This window comes from Camelus dromedarius, chromosome 5, assembly GCF_036321535.1.
Source record: "Camelus dromedarius isolate mCamDro1 chromosome 5, mCamDro1.pat, whole genome shotgun sequence".
Classification (NCBI taxonomy): Eukaryota; Metazoa; Chordata; class Mammalia; order Artiodactyla; family Camelidae; genus Camelus; species Camelus dromedarius.
In genome coordinates, this window is record NC_087440.1 from 86623949 (window position 1) to 86640051 (window position 16103).

The window sequence follows — 16103 nt, forward strand, 5'->3', positions numbered from 1 at the left end:
CTGACAAGTTCAAATTGTTAGTAATAATTAATATTCTTAAGGATATTAACCAGAAAGATGCTTCAAATTTCCCATTCCCTGATGTAAGAGAAAGAAATCAGATCTGGGGAAGGATATAGCTCAGTTGTAGAGAGCATACCTAGCATGCACGAGGTTCTAGGTTCAATTCCCAGTAACTACATCAAAAACGAACAAACCTAATCACCTCCCTCTTCAACAAAATTTTTAAAAATTAAAGATAAATTGAAAAAAAAAAAAAAAAAGAAATCAGACCTGTTGACAGGAAATTATCCAAGATATGTTTCCCAACACTGCCCTTCCCTCTTCTACATTTAAAAATTTACACTGCAGTGGATAAAGCCTTTCAAATCCGTAAAATATATGTAATAGTTTTTTACAATTATCTAGAGGAATCATGCAATATCTTAAAAACTTCAGTCAGTAGAACTCAAATGAAGTTCTGTATCTAGTTTTTGTTACTTCTGTTGTATTTCCTACTGGCAGATACTTGAAACCTTGTCAAAAATGGGAAGGAAAAAATATTTTTGCAGTTTTATTATAAATATTATGGTCCTAACCTATAGTTTCTTTTGCTAGATATGCTAGATATAAAAGCTACTTTGCATATTAATTTTAATGCTTCAAAGAATTTAAAGTTAAAACACAAGCCCAAAATATTTTCTAAAAATAATAACATATGAGCCTCAGTCATTATATAAAATATGACTGGAGAATTTATAGGTCAGTCTCATTAAAATACCACTTACACAGTAACAATATTATACATACTTATAAATTTAATTATCTCTTCATCTATTAGGACTCAACCCATGAAAAGATCGGTAGCTATTTCAACAGCTTTGATTCTTTTTTTTTAAGCGGAAGTTGAAAATGTAGAATTCAAGCTCAGGATCAGCCTTGGTATCACTTCCCACCCCACGGGCAGTGGCGTATGAATCACTCCCAAGACCCTTTTCATCAGTTCATTCTATTCTCACCACCGCCATCTCTGCTAAGCCAGTGACAATAAGAACCATTTTTATGATCATAATGGTGTCAGTGGAGAATGATGGCAAAATGTGGCCAAAGAAACTTGACAAAAGCAGGGCAGGGAACTAAAGAAAAGATAATCAGAAAACTCCAGATTACCTAGATCTTATATCTGAATGTTTCACGTGCCAAATAACCTGAGTGAGACATTCTATGGTAAACATCTTTGCAGTACTGCAAGAAAACCTCATTCCACTCATTTACAAATAAAACGTGAATTAGAAAAACAAATGGAGATGGGTAGATGGATAAATGAAAAGTCCATATTTGGTTCTTTTCCAAGGATCATTAACAAATACAAGAGTTTACCTAAGGTGATCATGTGAGCAAGCTTCTGCAAATACCGCTCGGAAAGACTTAAAATCTTCTGTTGAAAATCTTGCTGGATCAATCTTTTCTATACAAGTAAAGAAAGCTATCGCCATAGATGTCAACGGATTAAGGTTCAGTGACGTTTCAGGTGGAGATAAAGGATCGATGTGAAGCACAGAGACTGAAAAAGTTCCCACAGCTAGTCTAAAAATAAGTTCAGGCCTGGATTCATCCACTGACACAGATCTAGACGGGAGAGCTGAAATACATGTGTTCAAATTATATACATAAAATTTAATACTTGAAACAACACATTACATCAAAAGTATAAAACAATTACTAATGTGTGATCACCTGTAATGTGAACAGTTTGAATCAACGAAATAAGTAAAATAAACTGTAATCTTTCTGCATTTTACATCCAGGATCCTTGATAATTGAAGTACAAAAAAATATGTTACACAGGGAAACATATGAACAAAACTTCTGCATTAATAAAACTGTCCTGGAAAAAGTCAGAGATTAACCAAAAGCTGCTGACCAAATTTCCTTTAAGCTTTGTGTCTACTTCAACTAAATTTTGCAGAAAAGAAAACTGAGGTTCTCTCTTAAGGGAACTGTAAACAGTGAAACAAAAATCAGATAGTTGATTAAGACTCCTGAACTGCAACAATAATATGAAACTTAATGGTATACTTTTTAATAAAAATATTTAAGTATTTAAACACACAAAGAATACAATAAATAGGCAACTATTCTAAAACACTTCACAGTGAATTATTCAACAATGCTTCATTTTCTTTCTAAACATTATTAAATGGCCTAGACCAAAGGAAATTTTATGAAGAAAAAGAAAAGAATCAGTAGAATGGCATTCTTCAAAAGTAATTTTTTTTCAAGTTTTTAAAAAATACCAGTGAAAACTATCAACAAATTTTTTTTTTACTTACAAGTCTTCTGTAAAGATGCTGGGTGAACTAGGTTGGATGGTAATGCTGACCCTCTTACTGGCTGTTCTTTATGATGATCAATGAAATCTCCCCAAGTTGGCTGAAGCTATAAAACAATTTTTTAAGCACATTAATAAAGTGCAAAATTTTAGAAGCAATTTTTCAAGAATAGAACAAAAATTAAATAATGCTTTACCACAGTGGTGCTTAGTGGAGATCCTGCTGGGGTATTGGTGTATGTACTAGTTAATGATAACTCGAGGTCCATATTTGGGGGTTCCCCAAGGGGTGGAAGGGAAGAGAGACTATGGGACATGTCCATATCAGCCATGGAGAAGAAAACTTCTTCTTCTAGAGAGAATGAAAATTTGTCAACTTTATTATAATTCCCCCAATTCACATCTTTAAGTAATTTAATATATATTAATAACACATTCTTCTTTCAGAGATACAGTGATGTCCTAAATTTTATGTTACTTCCAATGGGGTAATTTCTTTGGATGCAACATAGATAGCTAATAGAAGGATAAGCTAGCCTACTGGTGAACTTTTTTTTTTTTTTTAAACATATGCTAATCCATATTACATGGTCTATTTTTAAGTGTCATATGATTTTAAAACAGTCCAGATTCTAAAACTGTATTAATATCTTGCTATCCCTAGCTTCATATGGCTACAGCTATTACTTAAAAAAAAAAAAAGAGTTCAATATATTATTTAGAATTCTGTTCATGTTCCACTTCCTTCTTTCTGGAGATTGTTCTACCCTCATGCAAATGAAGTCTGTATGGTCAAAATTTCTTGAGTAGACTTTAATTTTTTATTTAGTTTCAACATTCCATATTTAAATCGACTCTTACTATTTACGGTATTAGTGCTTACACATTCTGAAACACCTGTAAATGCAAAGTAAACTGGTAAAGATTAAATTTACAGACAACTGATAGGAAGATTAACAGACAAAGGTTCCTATTTAAAGGAAGCCACTGCAGATCATTATGTGAGCACATAAGAATTTGACAAAATGAATAATTACCTCCAATTTATCTTTTGTGCAAATCCACATTTTTAACTGACTTTCCATAGAATAAATCATGATTTACAAAACAAAAGTACACAATCAGAAAGGATACTGCAGCACACATGTGCCAGAGCATCACTGTAAAGCTGTGGTTAGATAAACATACACAATTTAAACCTTCTTACAGCACGGATCTCCTGTTTTCTTCATTACTACACTCCACATCACAGCAGCCAAAATTAAGTTCACCATGGTCTGTGATGATAACGCATGACTCTGCAGTCAACTTTTGGAGTTGCTTACCCCGGCTAGAAGGTGTACGAGCCGTTTCTGTCTCATAAAAGCTTTGCTCTGAGGATACAGCGGCAGAGAGGGAATCTTTCCTCAAATAATACCGGTTTAATTCCATTTGGATTCGATATTCATCTTCTTGCTGCATAGGTCGATTTTTTCTGTCTTTATTAGCTAACCCTATTTTGCTTGAATTTTCTACAAGCATGCAAAAGGAAAGCAAAACAGTAATTAAATTTGGACTTACTTAATTATTTCTCTCTCAACCCATTTATCCAATATCAATGCAACTTACTACCACAGTCAGTGCAAAATCACCACTAACAATCAGACATCTAAGTGAGAGCTCTAAGTAGCCAGCTAGGAATCACAAGATCTTATCTTTGATAGATAAGTCATTCAAAAGAGTGCTTTTAATATGTCTTATTTACTGTGTTTAAGAATTATACCTTCTTGGTTGTGTGAAGTACTATCCCCAACCAAGGAAGTAAGTCAGTCAGTTCTGAAATGTTAAGTATGTGACACAAAAAAATCTGACTGATAATTTGTGCCATAATATAATTTGAAAGACCCAATCAAATTTAACTATTGAGGATTCTTATTTATAATACAGCTTTAAGTTCACATATTCCTATAAAACAATATGCTATATAATTTAACTAAAAGGGTTTAAAAAATTAGAAATAGTAACAGAGTTATACTTGCCTGGTCCAGCAATAGCTGCTAACATATCCAAAAGCAAATGTACCTGCCTTGGCGACAGGAATAGATGTATAGAGTCTATCTGCCCATCAATATCCAACTTAAAAAAAAAAGAAAAAAAGAAACCTACTCAGGATGAACAATCTTTATAAGATCACCACAAATCCCAGAATATTTTAATAAAGTGAGAGGAATACTGATTGTTTAGTCTTAGATTCCTTCACCTAAGATTCTACTAATTCATACAATCTAAATGAAAAGATACAAGGCCACCAACTACTGCCCTACAAGGGAAAATCCTCTGAAGAAATTCCCTGTTGACAAGTCCAGTGTCATATCTCACATCTCTGAGATTTCTGAGTATTTAAAGTATCTGAAGAGGCATAAGACATAAGGTATTTGAGGAGGCCTAAGACATAGTCTCCAAGAAAGAATATTAAGATAGCAGTAATAGAACATTCATTCTCATCATCATTTCAAAAGACTCAAATCACAATCTTTAAAGCTTGATTCAAACCAAGAGCAAATAAAGTTGGCTGTCCTAAGTCTGCCCATGGATCACACTCCCTACTGGAACAGCACAGACCTTCATAACCAACAGCATGCCCTCCGAATGCCCCCTGCCCTCCACACAGTCCACTCCCCACTGGCACTGAGCCACAGCAGGAAGAAAGTGCTCATGTGAAACCCCCTTCTCTTTTCCAACTCTTCGTCCATTTTTCTCTCTAGGAAAAAAGCCCCATTCCACTCTCATGCTGATTCCTGTGGAATATAACCTGACAAAAGCAACTACTCTGTTCTCTCATCACATTCTGAGAAGTTACAGATGCTGGCCTTAGTTTTCATTCGCCTTTCCTCTTAGTTCTAATGCCAACACTGACTCCTGTTATTTTTATGCCATTTTACAATTAAAAAATAATTCAATTAAGAAAACACATTTATATATGGATAATGGCATCTTTCCCAGGAGAAAAACAAATTTCTTCTGATTCTAAAAACAAAAAATAAATTACATAGTGACTTTGAGAAATTTCCATTATCTAACTAATAAAATAAGACATTCTCCAATAATAATCATCATTATTTATCACTTTTGAGTATTGGAGCACTATGTTAGATGCTTTTATTTTATTTCCTCTAATTCTTGTACTGTTCCTGTTTTACAGATGAGGAAACAGGTTCACAAAGATTAAGTGATTTGTGTAAGGTCTAACAGATCCAGAGCCAGAATTTTAACCTAGGTTGACCCATGGAGTACTTGTTTTATGGGGTTCCATACTGACTGCTGACACCCCAGGCCATGAATCAGCAAGGAGTTAAGGCTGGGGAAAGTGAGAAAATCTTTCTGATCATATGCCAAATTTAAAAACTGTTTTGTAATTTCTCAGCATTGAAAGCACAGTCTCTGATCTTTATTAGAATGCATGATTAAGAAAGTTTCATTTCTAATTTTCATAGAATTATTTCATTATTAGTAATTCTGAGTTTGGCACACAAAGAGCAAGGTACATATTACTTTCCTCTGGAAATATTAAAAAAAAAAAAAAAACTAAAATACTAGATTTCAAAAGCCAACACACGGAAACAGCCTAAATGTCCATCAACAGATGACTGGATAAAGAAGATATGGTATATTTATACAATGGAATACTATTCAACCATAAAAAAACAACAACATAACGCCATTTGCAGCAACATGGATGTCCCTGGAGAATGTCATTCTAAGTGAAGTAAGCCAGAGAGAGAAAAATACCATATGAGATCGCTCATGTATGGAATCTAAAAAAAAATGAACATAAATACAAAACAGAAACAGACTCATAGACATAGAATACAAACTTGTGGTTGCAAAGAGGGTGAGGGGTGGGAAGGGACAGACTAGGAGTTCAAAATTTGTAGGTACTGACCGGCATATGCAGAATAGATAAACAAGATTATACTGTATAGCACAGGGAAATATACACACAATCTTGTGGTAGGTCATAGTGAAAAAAAAATGTGACAATGAATATATGTATGTTCATGTATAACTGAAAAATTGTGCTCTACACTGGAATTTGACACAACATTGTAAAATGACTATAACTCAATAAAAAATGTTAAAAAATAATAATAATAATAAAATAAAATACCAAATTTCAAACTCAGTGTAACACGGTAATTGAAACAAAACGTCTCTAAATTCAATATAAGCAGTTCCCTATTTTCATATATAATGCATTCCCAAAAACATCTGATAAAACTGAGGATGTGAAACACCAAACTTACATACTACTTGAGGGGTGAATAGTCTCAGAGAACTAAAAATAACATGAAACATTCCATATCATTTTGATCCCACAGCTGAAAGACAAGTCTAATGAAAGAGACTAAAGATCTGACACTTCGGGCGCCTCTAACTTATGTCATCTTTGTAGTGTACTAAGTTTATGAGATCTATGTTTCTCACTGCTACCATTCAGAACTTTAATTTTTCCATTTAGCAGCCATTATCATTAAATAAGAACAAAATGTACTCAAATACTCCAGTTGCTGCACAAAAAATTACCGCAAGAACAGTAATATCTCCAAACATTAAGCCCTTGGCTAACAGACAATGCCACCATGCAATAGTTCCAGATGCTCATCTGTCACCTAATACACAGATGTCCAAAAGTAACATTTAAAAGGCATTTATACAAATCAATACATAATGTGCAAAAGTTCTGATCTGCACAAAAATCAAATATACAAATGTTGAGGACTAGCTATAATTAATCAAAACAGAACTAAAGAAGTTATCGCTATGGTTCTTCCTTCTTCAAATGACAGTAAATGCATTCCTCAGAGACATAGACGCATTCAGTTTCCCAAGGAAGTTACCACAGTAGGGACTCCCTGTAGTATCTGCACATACATGGCTCTCTGCTCCATTAGCAACCCCATCATGTTATTTGATGAAGAGGCTTCAGACCTGTGGGTGGATTTTGTACCATCTGAGGTAGGACAGAGCACAACCAAAGGGGAGAAGGGACAATCAGTAACAGGAATGCTGCCACTCTAATCTTCACCCTCCTCCTGCTGAAACTCTAACCAGGTGCTCCAATCCAAGGAAGGATTTCCGGTGATCCTTCACTCTTCGGAAAAACGTTTTTTATACAATCACATGTACTCAGTGGCTCCTTCTTCCATGTTCCCATGTCCACTTCTATGTCCCTTATTACACATTTTATTAAGACAAAGATTGTATTCCACTCGTCCCTGCAGCTGTCCCAAGAACCTGCATGGGGCCTGGCATACAGCAGTTCCTCAAACTTCTAGAGCTAGTTACGTCAGGGGATAAAAAATAAATATCCTGATGTCTCTTAAACTACATTTTACACAAATATAGAAAATTAGTTTCCAGAGTCTGAAAATAATACTTGACAGACACATTATTAACTGACTAAATAAATCCAAGTCTCCCGATTCTTCACTGTTCAATATTGTTCCCTAAGAAACAAGTACAGCTGTCCTTACAGTATCTTCCAAAGGCTATGAGAGATCATGAAAAAGTCAATCTCTTTACATAAATATTATACAACTATAAAAGCAGTCATTCTGTTCAAACATATCAGTGAATATTTTTACACACACATAACTAAACATCTCCTTCAGTCAGCTTCTTGCTTTTCAAATCTCTTTCTTTAAAGTTGTTAATTTTATGATGACAGAGATTCTTTAAGCCATTCCTAGTTACATGAACTAATGAACATTTTTGAACATGGGGACAAGTGAGTGTAGTAAACAGCTCCAAATCCTGAGCTGTAGCAAATGGGCAAAGGCGCCCCTCACATGAACTCTGTGATCTAAGAACAGAGGCGCCAGCTGAGGTGAAAACGCTGACTCCACGACAGTGGGGCCCTAGGCACAGGACAACCTACAGCAACCGATCAGTGGGTCACTGCGCAGGTTAAATGATGCTTGTAGCTTTGTTTTGTTTCTAATCTACGGAAAATAAAACAAACACTTACCTTAGCTCCAGGAAGTACTTCATTCTGTTTCAATGTAAGACTCAACTCCAACCTACCAATTAGCCCTCCAATCTGCACTGGGTCAGAGGGTGCTACCTCTGGCAAATTTCTAGTTAGTTGTGGGTGTGGCTCATAAACAATTTTGGGATTCCAGCTAGGTGACAGCTTTGGCTCAGTTTCCTACAATAACGCAATAAGAAAGAAAGAAATTCTTTAAAATACCTTAGTATAAATAAAATGAAATGCAAAATACAATTGTCAAATTAAGAAGAATAAAGTAGATGAATTGAAAACTGTACTTCATGTCAGTGGATAAACCAGCATCTTACAGCTAGCACGAAACACAGCACCGTTCCTTGATAATAAAGGCAAATTATGGAAAAGGAAAAAAAGCACAGTAATGGTTCAAATTATATAATAAGAAAATTTAATAGATGTTCTATAATTAAGAAAATCTGATTTGTAAGATAAAGTAAAAGATAAATCATGGAGTGACTAATTTTTTATAAAAGGACTCTCTACTCTTAGAAGGGATTAACAGAGTTCCTTAATTATATAGCTTCTTTAAGATATGACTTGTAAGATAAATTTTCAGCGATACATTCATTACGTAAGGTAAACGTGAACACTGCTTGATTTCCTGTTTTTACTGTAAAAATGGCATTGGATGTTAATATACCATTTCCCTCCAAGACATAGTATCCAATGTCTCTCTATTAAATTAATACACAGCAATGGTAGAAATGACATTAATTATAAATGTATTTTTAAATCTCTGAAATATGTACCCACACTACTGAATATCTGTGTTAACTCCCAGATCAGGCAGAAACCCATCAGTACACACTATCTATACTAGAAAAATTTAGCAGCCCTCATGTAAACCTTTCAAAAGTCCATGATTTCGTTTTCCATCTTCTTTTCCTTACCACTGGTGCAGCTGAACACACTGGGGAAGATTTTGCTGATGCAGAAAACTCATCCCAGAAGAGAGACACTCCAGAGAGCCGCAGCAGCTTGTGCGCAAACGCTGTGGGCTGGTGCACGCTGATTCCTGAGGGCTCATCGGCAGCTTCGTCGCAGTACACTGTTCTGGAAGTTAAAAACCAAAAGAGCATTTGCATAAAACTCCTAGGAAAACCTACTTGCAATTTTAAGAAATGCACAAAGCTGTTTAAGTTTAAAGAGTTGTTCAAGTGTCAGCTCTCCTCAGAATACACCTACAAGGCGGGTCAGCATTACCATGCTTTACTCCAGTAAATATTTTCATGAAGAGACATCAACCCCAAGAAGGTAACTTTCTGAGGCTCCTAAATTTGGGGGGAAAAAAATAACTTCCTAAAGTTCATTTCAAGGATAACAATTCCTGTGCTCCCTCACAAACATCTCTTAGTAACAGTGAGATGGCATTTGGTTCCAAGTCACAAGTCTGACGTGACATTTCTTGAATCCTGTAACTACTCCATGAGTTCTTATGACTCATCTTCAACTTAAATAAAACAATGTTGTCCTAAATGCATTAGATTTTAGACAGTTTTTAAATACACCATTTAAGGTAATGCAACCTAATTTCAAGGTTCTGTTAACAGTAACTGTTTCACTAATAGGTATGTTTTGTAAAGGAGAAATCAGAACATATCTACTTAAAAAATGCAGTAAAGGCCCCCACAGATCCACATATCAAGCGTCTTCCATGCTTCATTCTGCTTCTCTCTGCTAGCAGGTCAGGTGAAGAGTTACCAGCTCAAAACAACACTCAGCAGTGTGCATGCGAATCAGTCCCTGTTCTGGAGCTGTCTATAGGCGCTTCAGGTGGGCATACACAAAAAACTAAAAGTGATGTGTTTGTATCTTTTTTAAGTAAATCACTATTTATACAATTGACCTTAAATATATCCTCACAGAATCCTCAAAAAAAACAGCAGTCTTAGCCTAAAGCAATACTTACATCGAAGAAAGCAAAGCAAAAAAAGCCTTCCACATTAATGACATAGACCTAAATAGAACACTGGTCATATGAAAAATCAAACTCTCCAACAGGAGTGCCTTAAATTTAGTACCACTCAAATATTCATTATTTTGATTTGATATTAACTAAAATAATTACTTGCTTTGTGAATTCAAATATTCATCATATTATGTATAATTATACCCTGAAACTTTCAGTTTTCAATAATGGGATTGGAACATAACTTGAAGAATAGCACTTTACTCAGAAATAATTTAATATATTAATTTAATATAATCACCTCTCATCTCCAAAAGCATCCTGAAATCTAATGATTCAGATTTTATTACTTATAAAGGGAAGAATAGGGTCATTTGTTTTCAGATAGAATAAGTCTTACCTTTCTATTCGAATTTCAAGTGCAGTTCCAGTTTTGGAATTTTCTGGCACATGTTCAATTCTCAAAACAGTGTCTATAAAAGTGACTTTTACTCTTCTTAGTACTAGAGTAAACAAACAGGTAGCCATCAACATGAGACCATATGTATACTAACTACAAACTTCTAATGAAAGGGATAAATACAAAATTAATTTGATAAGAACTCACAAAAGTTGAATTTCTTTCCCTAAAAAAATACCTAAATCTTGAGTTTTGTAATAAATATTTTGCCTTGCTGAGCACTTACCCTATGTTACACCTCAACTTGGGGCAATGACTAACACTGTTGAATTCTAACCCCTGCATTATACAAGCATAATAAAATAATCAGAGGAGAAGCTAGGGTAAAAAAGAACATGAAATTAAGCTGAATATAATACTTAAAATATTGTATTTTACTCAATTGTAAAGTTCTGAAGTAAGAATAGTAATTCTTTAAAAAAAAATCACTCCAGTAAATTTTCCTGATACAAGGCTAACTAAATAAAGGTACTAAATTACTAAATAAAATCCAAAATTTTTCAAAATACTCAATAATGCCAAACCTGTTTCAATGGTTTCAGCAAACTTTTCAAGTCCTTCAAAAGGCTGGGTTCCTTCTCCTTGCTCATCTGTTAGTTTCTGGCTAAGACATTCCTTTGCCAATTGCATACTGCTGGTCATGAAACTTGACCAATACATAGGCTCAGAACCAGTTGCTGCAGAAAATATAGATTAATCCTAAACAATTTCTCACAGTTACAACAAACCCATTTCTTAAAATTACACATTTCAAACACATAAAATTCTTAATCCTCCAAGAGATATTAAGCATCATGGTGTTACCCATGGATACAATATTCTAGAAATTACTCTTGAGATTCAAACATCATCTTATAATAATATAAGAATAATAATTGAAAAGGAAAATGACAGATTTGTAAAGCAGACCACAGAAAAAAGTCCAGAGACATGTGCTCTCATTACATGATATACACCTGCCAAATATTAATTTACAAAGTCATTCAAGCATTTTATATACATGGTACTGTTCAAAATACTGTAGAACAGGGGTCAACAAACTTTCTGTAAAAGGTCAAATAGTAAATATTTTAGTCTTTGTAGGTCATATGGTCTCCATCACAACTACTTGACTCTCACTCTAGTACAAAAGCAGCCAGAGAGGATGGATGAATGAATGAATGAATGAAGACAGAAAGATGTTTCAATAAAAACTTATTTACAAAAGCAGGTGAGAGACCAGATTTGGCCTGCAGGCCATAGTTAGCTGACCTTGCTGAAGGGGATAGAAAAATAAAATCATTATTAATTCTGCCCTCAAAGAGACTACAAGATAGTGGAAGAAAGAGAATACTATCACGAAGAATTAACAGGCAACTACTGAGTGTCACCAGAAAATATTACGACAGCTAAGAGAGGCTAGTTCTTCCACCTGAAGGAACTCATTGGAAATCTGGCAGAGGCAGCAGCTGACCCAGGCTTCAGAAGTACAGTAGGTGTATGTAGATACAACAGAAGAGCATCCTTGGAGAAGGAATACATGACTAGTGAAAAATCCTTTCCAGATCTCCTATGAGAGAATTCCACCACACTTCCTTATGCTATTCAAAACAAACTGACAAGGATTACTAGAATTACTGCCTTCCAAAATTAAATTTAAAAGTCCTTCTAGTGAAATATTTTTAAAGTAAGGGGAAAATATTTTACTTTCTGTAGCAAAGTATTACTATATCTACTCAGCTTGGTTGAAAGATAAAATATTCTTGCTAATTAAATACCAGATTATAAAGAATTCTCATGCACAGATGACCAATTTTCAAAATACAGGTACTATAATTCTACTTTGGTGTTTCAGGCAGCACTTGGGATTGTAACTCTTCAAGCCTATCTTTACAAACATCACTTGTCACTGAAAGAATTAAAGTTCATAATTTAACATGATTTACTATCATGATTTTACTGGCCTATAAAACCCACAGACACACACACTCTGCAGTAGACAACACAGGACACAACATAGCACAGTGGTTAAGAACACGGACTCCAGAAACAGACTGCCTAAATTCAGATCCCATCTTTTCCACTAAACTAGCTATGACCTTGGACAAGTTATTAAACCTATTTGTGATTCAACTTCCGGTTCGGCAATGGAGATAATAAAAAGTATCCATTTCAAATAGTTATTGTGAGATAATACTTGTAAATCACTCAGAACAGTATCTGGCAAAATGAAGCACTCTATACGTGTTTGTTAATCAGAAAACATCTTACGTGTAATTAAAACTACCACACACATATACTTGTCAACAATGACTTACTACTACTTTAAAGCTTTTCCCTCCCAAAGCTTTCTTTCAAAAATCTTCAGTCCTAAGATAGAGGTGAAAGAACAGTACAACAAACACCTGCATACCCTACTCCAGATTCATCAAGATTACCACACACACTCCAACTTTCACTGAACTATTTGAAGGTAAACAGCAGACATCACAACACTCACTCCTAATTACTTCAGCATGTAACTCCTAAGAACAAGACCAGTCTCCCGCAAATGCTCAATTCCATTAACACACCCAAGCAACTTAGCACTGACACAATAATATCTTACACTCATTCAATACCCAGACTTCCCCAGCTGCCCCAATGATACCCTTCATGGGAAAAAAACAAAACTAAACTGAACAAAAAACATAATTATGAAGTAAAATTAATTATTCATGCTTCAGTCTCCTTTAATCTGAACAGTTCCTCTTCCTTCATTGTCTTTCATGACACTGACATTTTCTTAACACTACTAACCAGCTAGTTTATAGTTTCTCTTATTTTCGATTTGCCTGCTGTTTTCTTATGATTTGATTCAGATTAAGCACATTTAGCAGGAATAGTACAAAACTGATATTGCACTCTTCTCAGTCCACTACATCAGGACACACATGTTGTAAGTCTGACCCATTACCGATGAGGTTAAGTTTGATCACTCAGTTACGGTGCTGACTGTCAATTTCCTCCACTGTGAAAGAACAATTTTCTCTTTGCAAATAATATGTAAACAGTGGGAGTTATTCTGATACTGTCTAAATACCAAGCTCCTCAACAAGCCTTCACCCAATGGTACCAGCATTCATTGATGATCCTCACCTGGACTTTTACTATGGTCGCTGAAAACATAGTGATATATTATCATTTATGTTTATAAGTAATAGCAATAAAGAACTTTATGTTCTCCTTGCCCTCCTTACATAATATTTACATATTTGTATCCATATGGACTTAGGTTTTTTTTTTTATTTAGTGTGTTATAATCCATTATTGTCATTACCCTTTCTGATACTCAAGTTTTCCAGATTTGGCCAGCGGAAGCCCCTTCAAGCCCAACCCTGTATCCTTCTAATATTTCTCCATCAATCTTTGAGTACTTCCTTGTTTCTGGCACAATGTTTGAATCTTTAAGACCTAAGTCACTTTATAGATAATTGGTAACAAATAATTAAACCAATCATCTGTATACTAAAGTTCCTATGGGTAAGTAAAGAGAGAAATAACTCTAAAGATAACAATCACACACACTCTACAAGGACCACATCCTAACAGTTTATCTACTAAAAATCTTACAAACACAATGCATCGTAATAAATTTAAAATACTGAATTTAATGCAATTAGGTTACTTTCCCAATCTCTAAAGAATTAAAATAGAAACCAACAAACAGAAAAACGTAACACACCTACCTAGGCGAGGTCTAGGTCGGAAGACCATTTCTAACCCTTTCACTTCCAGTGCACAGTTATCCTGTAGCAAGGAGCCCCATGGAACTGACAGAGAAATTGACTGTATGAATCCTTCAGTGACTTCTAAAGGCGCATCTGCTGACTCCAGGATCTCATTGAGACACTAAAGAGAAAAACCAAGTGCATTTTGATATTACAGCAACAAGAACTTAAAATTGCTAACTTATTCAAAAGTGCTAAATATGTTCATATGTGTGTCAGGCACTATGGATATAAAAAGTAGAGACCAAGATAAAGATGATTCCTGGTCCTTCCTAAGCATACAAAATAGCTTACCATGAAAGACACATGTAATTCAAGTGTGATGAGTCGCATGACCGAAACACACTGCACTACTTGAGTGTGTGAAAGAACCTAACCTGGAGATTCAAGGCAGGCCACCTGAGGAAGTGCTATTTAAAGCTGAGGCCAGAAGGCTGAGGAGCTTACCAAGCACACTGGTCCAGGCAGACAGCAGCATGTGGAAGAACTCAAAGAAGGCAGAGGTCAGAGAGTGCAAGCACACGTATTTGAGATACAAGAGTATTTTGGGGGAAGGGTGTGGGAAGCTGCTTTAGGCTTTAGTGCGGCATCCCAGGGTAATGAGCCAGAGACAAGACTACACACATAAGGGTGACTGGGATCCAAAAAGCCTTGTAGGTAATGTTAGAGTCTGAAATTTATCTCAAGGGAAAAGTGAAGGCATTGAAAGATTTTAAGCAAAGATTGTCACGATGAGATTAGAACTTTTAGTTGGTCACTCCTGCTGCTGTGTAGAGCACGTACTGCTGGAAAGCAAACTCAAGCAGAGAGGCAGACTCAAGCAGAGAAATTAGAGAAATTGGTTTAGCAAGGATAGTGACAATGAGGAAAGGTAGAGACAGACGAATTTTTGTAAATATATTAGGAAGCAGATTTAATTGGCATCACGAAGAGTAAAGAAAAGAGGGAAGGAAGAATGACTCCCAGGCTGCTGGCCTGAAGCACTGCTTAGACAGTGGGACCACTGACTGAGGACAGGGGAAGGGGAGGATAAGTTCAGTTCCAAAGAGCACATCTGAGCAGACATGGAGGTGGAGATGTATAGAAAGCAGCTGGATGGTCTGGTCCAGAGCTCAGGAAAGCCATCTGGGCTTGCAATACTGAAAGGCATTACAAACTCAGAGGGCTAAACGAAGCCGCAGGGGGAGGAGAGAGAGCCTTTGGGAACTGACGTAGAGTAAAATGACAAGCAGTCTAGGAGAGAATCCTGATAAACACCAACACTTAAGAAACATGTTAAGAAAGAGGAACCTACAAAGTAAACTATGAAAAGCAAACAGAGAAGTAGAAGGAAAATCAAGAGAGCCTCTTGTCCCAGAAAACTGCTGAAAGACAACATAAAGAGAGGCATGGTCAAGTGCAGCAAAAGCCAACAAGAAGTCAATTCTGGGGCAACCCACCACCATCTCTCTGGATTACAGCAGGTTCCAGCAGTCTCAATCCATTCTCCAGGTGGATGGCCTCCCACACCCACCTTCTGCACCTGGCTCAGACCTAGTTGGCCCTCATTTAAAACACCACTTCTTCCGGGAAGCTCACTTTCAGGGCAGGGTCGGTCTTCCTGTTAGTGAGTCTTCTGTCACCCTCTA

General features: G+C 35.7%; 1 protein-coding gene across 2 annotated transcripts in view; it reads right to left on the reverse strand.

Annotated features, from left to right (window-relative positions):
* ATG2B (autophagy related 2B) overlaps positions 1–16103 on the reverse strand; it is a 60204-nt gene that overhangs the window by 38518 nt on the left and 5583 nt on the right. Inside the window, exons 2-11 of one of the 2 annotated variants that reach the window (XM_010987648.3) lie at positions 14434–14596; positions 11251–11403; positions 10667–10769; positions 9248–9410; positions 8319–8498; positions 4330–4426; positions 3637–3822; positions 2509–2663; positions 2313–2418; positions 1360–1621 (exon numbers count right to left, since the gene is read on the reverse strand). In XM_010987648.3, coding sequence (XP_010985950.3) covers positions 1360–1621; positions 2313–2418; positions 2509–2663; positions 3637–3822; positions 4330–4426; positions 8319–8498; positions 9248–9410; positions 10667–10769; positions 11251–11403; positions 14434–14596 — 1568 coding nt within the window. Of the gene's footprint in view, positions 1–1359; positions 1622–2312; positions 2419–2508; positions 2664–3636; positions 3823–4329; positions 4427–8318; positions 8499–9247; positions 9411–10666; positions 10770–11250; positions 11404–14429; positions 14597–16103 lie in introns of those variants that run through there. The other variant, XM_064486230.1, reaches the window with a different exon arrangement.